The sequence below is a fragment of the Zerene cesonia genome, unplaced genomic scaffold (genome assembly GCF_012273895.1).
Source record: "Zerene cesonia ecotype Mississippi unplaced genomic scaffold, Zerene_cesonia_1.1 Zces_u009, whole genome shotgun sequence".
NCBI lineage: Eukaryota > Metazoa > Arthropoda > Insecta > Lepidoptera > Pieridae > Zerene > Zerene cesonia.
In genome coordinates, this window is record NW_024045139.1 from 365,233 (window position 1) to 371,918 (window position 6,686).

General features: G+C 37.7%; 1 protein-coding gene across 1 annotated transcript in view; it reads left to right on the forward strand.

Moving 5' to 3' along the window:
* Positions 1–6,686, forward strand: part of LOC119839174 (phosphatidylinositol 3-kinase catalytic subunit type 3) — a 23,896-nt gene that overhangs the window by 12,496 nt on the left and 4,714 nt on the right. Inside the window, exons 5-13 of the mRNA XM_038365383.1 lie at positions 1,321–1,443; positions 1,930–2,025; positions 2,887–3,056; positions 3,543–3,610; positions 4,056–4,161; positions 4,628–4,734; positions 5,034–5,132; positions 5,674–5,788; positions 6,474–6,664. Of these exons, the coding sequence (XP_038221311.1) occupies positions 1,321–1,443; positions 1,930–2,025; positions 2,887–3,056; positions 3,543–3,610; positions 4,056–4,161; positions 4,628–4,734; positions 5,034–5,132; positions 5,674–5,788; positions 6,474–6,664 (1,075 nt within the window). The remainder of the gene's footprint in view (positions 1–1,320; positions 1,444–1,929; positions 2,026–2,886; positions 3,057–3,542; positions 3,611–4,055; positions 4,162–4,627; positions 4,735–5,033; positions 5,133–5,673; positions 5,789–6,473; positions 6,665–6,686) is intronic.

A 6,686-nucleotide genomic window follows, 5' to 3' on the forward strand; every position in this document is an offset into this window, starting at 1 on the left:
TATAATGAATTGTACCACTTCATTTACATGAAACGATCTTTAAGAGACCAATATTTAATAATAATGGGTTTTGACTAACAAGCATAAGAATATTATCATCAAATGGCTGGATGCGTTTTATTTTTGTTGCACTATAAAATTGATTGTTTATAAATTTGAATAGGTAATATATTAAATTGCATAACAAAATAATCTGAGACATTATTACGTGGAAAAGTGCTAAAGTTAATTATTTATGAGATATAATATTTATTACACATGGTGGCAAATAAAAAGTAGTTCTATTTCAATATTATTCTACCATTATTCTCATGTGAATGGCAATATTATAAATGGAAAAAAAACACTCAGTTCATCTGTTCGTGAGCTACGGACACACGCATAGACACGACAAACTTACAACCCGCCGTCAACTTCGCGTAGTTAAAAATATAAAAGTACGTTTTTTTTAATAAATACACACAAATAAGTTGTGTCTGTGCATGGCCTAAACAATAGAGACAAAAAATACATATATATATCGTAAAGCTTACGAGTAGAAAGTAGGTTTGTCTAGATATAACAGATTTCTATCTGCTTATAAACATAATAAATAACTATCAAATCCATTCATAACATATTCAAATATTCAAAAACCTTATGTAGGTTAGAAAGGCTTCGGATATTTTCTTATGTAATTAATATTTCTTATGAAATCGTACCGATGTTTATAAACAAAGATGGAAGGCCGAATAGACCCGTTCTAGAAATTATAATATATATGGGAATGACGTCACGAATCGAATAGGTGTAGATACCATGTTTTTGATACACGTGTCATATTAGAGAAATAAAGTTTTCTGTTTCAACATCGATATAAGACGTATCTACATTTGTTATAATTGTATTTTTAGTCTTGTGTGTCTGTTTTCGTATATACATTAAAAAGTACGTTAATTTTATAATTTTTATTCCAAATCTAAGAAATATTATGGTCGTGAACATGAAGGGGTGAGTAATAAATGTTGTTTTTATACTTAAAAATATCTGAACTAGGTACATAACACATTTGATTGTTTTCCCTGTTTCTCTGCTGCTTCACTATCACATTCACACCTCTGTGCGTCTGTATGCTTAAATCTTTAAAATAACGCAAAATATTTTGATAGGATTTTTTTAATAGATAGAGTGATTCAATAGGATGGTTTACCTGTTTAATAACATAGAAATAATTAGGATTTTCGATTCATGTCGCGGGAAAAAGCTAGTTGTTATTAAATTTAACTAAACGGATATTAACAATACATTCTTATGAGGTTGTTATTTTGATGTCTTTTCCAGGTGGACTGGCTCGACAGACTCACGTTCAGAGAGATTGAAATGATCAACGAAAAGGAGAAGAGAAACTCCAATTATATGTACCTCATGATCGAGTTCCCAACGGTTCAAATAGATGGCGTTGATGTAAGAACACTCACTTGTAAATCTTTTTTATTTAAGCGCAGGCAAAGGAACTGTAGGTCGTCTGATTGTTATCAACCATGTCCTCCCATGAACATAGGCAGAGGTTTTTTTTATGCCATAGGGGGCAACTGAGCTGGTGGTTCGCCTGATAGTGAGCGATCGCCACCGCCCTTGTACATTCACAGGGGTAGGGCCTCTGCGAATGCACTGCCCGCTTTAAAGGGGAAAGGCATAAGAAAAGTGTTGACGACTGCACAGAAGGAATGGACTGGGAAAGGTGACGAATAGGAAACGAGCCTCCGGCTCCTCCTCAAACTTTTTCACGCCGGTCTTCTGCGGGGGTGTGGTACTTCCCCGGTGCGAGCTGCCCCAATTCGTGCCGAATCGTGCTCGGCTCCCACATAAGGGTTAAAAATGCATTATTTATTATTGAGTTGGATTTTTTCTTTATATAAAAACGTTAGATGATAAACATTTAATTTGCAGCATGCGGTGGTGTACTATGAACAAGATGGCGACGAAATGTACCAGTTTCGAGCGCAGGCCGAAATTGTGACCGTGCCTGATTACGAGATACTTCAGGTATATACCTACAGCAAAATAAATACTCTATCGCTTAAATTCTCATTTATGTTCCTGGATTGTGGTATTGCAATTTCTTATCTCTCAAATAAGGTATTAAATTGATGAAAAATATATGCTATACAGTGTGAAATAGGGAATTAAAGGTTTTTGTAAACGTATAACGTGATCGGTAACCGAGGGGTTAGAGAGAAGGTGGTTGGAAAATTCTTACTCATTTGGTAAATACCCTTTGTACAAAATGAGTGATAATTTCTCAGTTTAGTCTTGCACAGCTTTGCAGACGTACTGTGGACATCACAATATATAAGACGACCCGACCGAACGACTGAATATATACCCGTATACAAAAAAATGTTCATCAGTTGCCTTACGCTACGATATTATTATTTAACGTCTTGGACACGATAGCAATCCATATATACCTGGGAGGAAGGTACCTCTTCAGATTTAAACACAAAATAATGACGAATTAAAAATCCTCGGAGTTATCGAGTAACAAACCCTAAAAAACCGTCGAATTGAGAAGCTCTTTCTTTTCTAACCAACTCCAAACACAAGAAGGTTCGCTATTATGGTTTTTGTTCATTATCTCAGAATCTCATTTTCTCAGAACTGGGTGAACCGATTTCGATTATTCCTATTCTTACTTTTTTTACTTGAAAGTCTGTGCCTCCCATGTAATCTGATCTGGTCTAGTTCTGTCAAGTCCTAGGCGGTTTACTTTCACGTAATAGTGTGGTCCCATTTCGATCCGGTTAGTTCGGACAAGTCCTAGACGAAACTTAATTGCCTAGGACTTGTCCGAAGTAAAAGTAATTGGGTCGATTGAAAACGCTGAAGCTACTATCGTGGCGGCAGGAGAACCTGGTGGAGAGCAAGCAGCACCGGCTGGCGCGGTCGGTGCGCGGCGTGGCGCCGGCGCGCGACGCGAAGCCGTCGGCGGGCGAGCGCGACCGCCTCGCCGCGCTGCTGGCCGCGCCGCCCGCGCCGCTCTCCGCCGACGAGCAGGACCTCATATGGAAGTACCGGTGGGTGCGCGACAGACGAGAGAGAGAGAGAGAGAGGGGGTGAACACTTGGGGTATCCTTCTTTTTTGGTAGAGTAAGCAAAGGAGCAGGGATGGATAGCCCGGGTATTTGGTATTTTCTTTCTCCGGCAGAGTGAGCGAAGGAAAAGGGATGATAGGCGGGGCGTTTTCTTTTTCCTTTTCTGATGTTAAGTGGTCACCACTGCCCATAAACACATGTAACACAGAGCTTTTGGAAGCACCAGAGAATATGACTGATCTGAGTTTACCGTTAATTTTTTAATTGACTATGCAACACTTTATTTAATTATTTCTTTATCACTTTTTTCCACTATTGCGCTGGGACGTTTTCAAGGGAGGTTATCCGGGGTATTAAACATGCCGTTTTAATAAAAAAAACATATCTGATCTGGAAAGTTTACGAATTGAAAAGATAGGTTTATGATGAAATATGTAATTTTTTTTAATAAAAATCTCATAATTACAGATTTTATTTATCGACTCATCGGAGAGCACTCACGAAGTTCTTGGAATGCGTCAATTGGAATAGACTAGGTAAAGGATATTTATATTAACTAGACTAGAGTTTATTGAGTTAAAGAAAGTACAAAAAATAGAGATCAATTGAACCTCCTCGTTTTTCTGAAGTTGATTAACAATATACAAAAAATAAATAAAAAAATTTATGCTATAATCGGGCAACTGAGACTGCTGAGCTGGTGGTTCGCCTGATGGCGAGCGATCACCACCGCCCATGAACAGAGGAGACGTATTGCTTCTGCGAATGCGCTGCCCGCTTTTAAGGGCTAAAGGAGGAGGAAAGAATTAACGACTGGAAAGAAGGAATAGCCTGGAAAGAGTTAGAAGAAGGAAACAGGCCTCCGGCTCTCCCGCTCATTGGGGGTGTGGTGCTGCCCCGGTGAGAGCTGGACCAATTCGTACCGAATCGTGCTCGAGTCCAACATTAAAAATGATGTATTAATTAAAATTGTGTTTGCAGGTGAAGTACGTCAAGCATTAGCTATGATGAAGCAGTGGGCGCCCATGGATGTAGAGGATGCGCTCGAGTTACTGACTCCCAAGTTCACACACCCGGCTGTGAGGAAGTGAGTTATTGATTCTGATAATTTTATCAATATAATCCGTCCTTTTTTACTATAAAAGTTTCCTAAGGAATCCTGTAGTATATGACATTTTGTATGTAAATAATTGTCTTAGTTGGAATAAAAATACGTCAAGGGCTTTTTTTTTTCGAAGAGAGAATTTACGTGTAATTTTGTCCGCGGTGGTACAGCTAGTTTTCATATAATGTGCGTCACCATACTACACAGAATAATAGGTACTTATCCTATCCTACTAATATTATAAATGCGAAAGTTTGTAAGGATGTGTGTGTGTTTGTTACTCTTTCACGTAAAAACTACTGAACCGATTGCAATGAAATATGGTACGTAGACAGCTGGAAAACAGGAAACATATAGGCAACTTTTTATCCTGATATCCCAACCCGATACAGACTTACGCGGGTGAAACCGCGGGACGCATGTTTTAAATAAATTCACGATTTAACAGGTACGCCATATCTAGACTACAGCAGGCGCCCGATGAAGACCTGCTGTTGTATTTATTGCAATTAGTGCAAGCGTTAAAGTATGAAGATTTTCTTGAAATACATGAGGGTAGGTGGACATTTTTTTTATTTGTGATATATGTTATGGTAGTTTTCATATTCCGAACGTTATTTCTATTTAATTTGTGGTTATTTTTTTCCAAGTTTGTTTTTTTATCTTTAATTTATAAAATGTACTGTTATTTTTATCATGATGTCAATACAGCATGATTTATTATTTTATTTAAACTTTAAATCAGGCCTAATTTTCAGTTTTCTCCTTTTTGTATACATTGATATAAAGGTTTCTTGATTTTTTTTTTCAAATGTTTCCCAAACAGTTCTATAATATCCGGTAATATTGTACAGAGTACGTGCGTGTGTGCGGGAAAGAGTTGGCGATATCGTCTGAGGGAGAGGTCCGACCGCAGCAGCGCGGCAGCCAGACCACGTTGCTGTCTGCGTCTGGTGAGATTCTATATGATCAGTTATTATGATAATATCAACCTAGCGTTCTAAGTCTTCTTATATAAATTAATCTCAAAATATTTAAACGTAAAAATAGACTTTAGAATAGTTAGTTCGAAAATATGTTTTATTATTTTTGTTTGATATATGATGATAGGTAGATGACTATGGATAAAATAATTTTGATACATAAATCCAATATTTATTAAGTTATTAATAAATATTGAATTTATGTATATATAACTAGCGGTCCGCCCCGGCTTCGCCCTTGGTACATATATAGCCTATAAGCCTTCCTCAATAAATGGGTAACACTGAAAGATTTTTTATAAATTGTACCAGTTGTTCCTGAGATTAGTGCGTCCAATCAAAAGAACTCTTCAGATTTATAATATTATATTACAAACTGAGAATTAATATCTTTTAATCGGTAGCTCGCACTATTTATTTGTACATAAAAAAGATCATGTAGCATCTAATCAAGAAATCATTTGGAAAACATTAAAAAAGGAAATGGCCTAACTAAATACAACGTGTATAGGACTGACAGTGAGTGAGATGACAACATCGACGAGCAGCCGTCATTCAGACACAGCGGAGGAGGGCGCAGCCTCCGACACAGCTGTACAAACACTAGAGGATAGTGCTGAATTCAGGTTTTTGTTGTATTTGATTTTTTATTTGCTATTTTTTGTATTTCTATACAAAAGACTATTAAACACATGCAACACACAAGAATAAGAAACAAATATTTTTGTGGCCTTATTGTTTAAAAGTGATGTCTCTTGTATGTTTAATTTATAGAACACAAGACGTTGTTAAGCAAATTGTTATTTTTTTAATGAAAACTAAAGTATAATCTTTATATGAAAGCCTGTTACAAAGTAACCCAAATTCAAAAGTTTCATTGTAATGCAAAAGCTTACAGTGCTTCTGGTGTCCGACAAGGTTCTGTTTTAGGTCAGTTTTTATTATTTATTTCATCATATCATCGATGATTGATTTGTGAATAGCATAATATTTGTTCATTTTTTTACGGAATCCACTTGTCAGATCTACTAAAATGTGCAATGTGTAGACAACATTCTATCGAAATGTTAGTATTGTCAAGAAATAAATAATAACTTTTGGTTGAATATTGTATAAAAATCGTTCGCTTGAAAGAAATCGACATCATGTTTGCGCTATTTAACTTTGTCCCTCATCGACATCGTCCCTATTCGTATGGAATTTTCCGGATATTTTGCTCGATCTAGTTTTCCCGCTCCAACGTGGAGTTACCTGTATGTTATATATATGTATGTATGTATGTATGTATGTATGTACGTAATGTCTGCGCAGCGCGAGCGAGCCGGCGGAGCAGAGCCTGGCGTCGTTCCTGATCAGCCGCGCGTGCCACAACAGCGCGCTCGCCAACTACCTGTACTGGTACCTGCTGGTGGAGTGCGAGGACGGCGACGCGCCGCGCCCGCTGCCCACGCGCGGCATGTACCTCGCCGTCATGCGCACCTTCTCGCACCGCCTGGCCACCGGTACGCGCGTCTCGCTCGCACG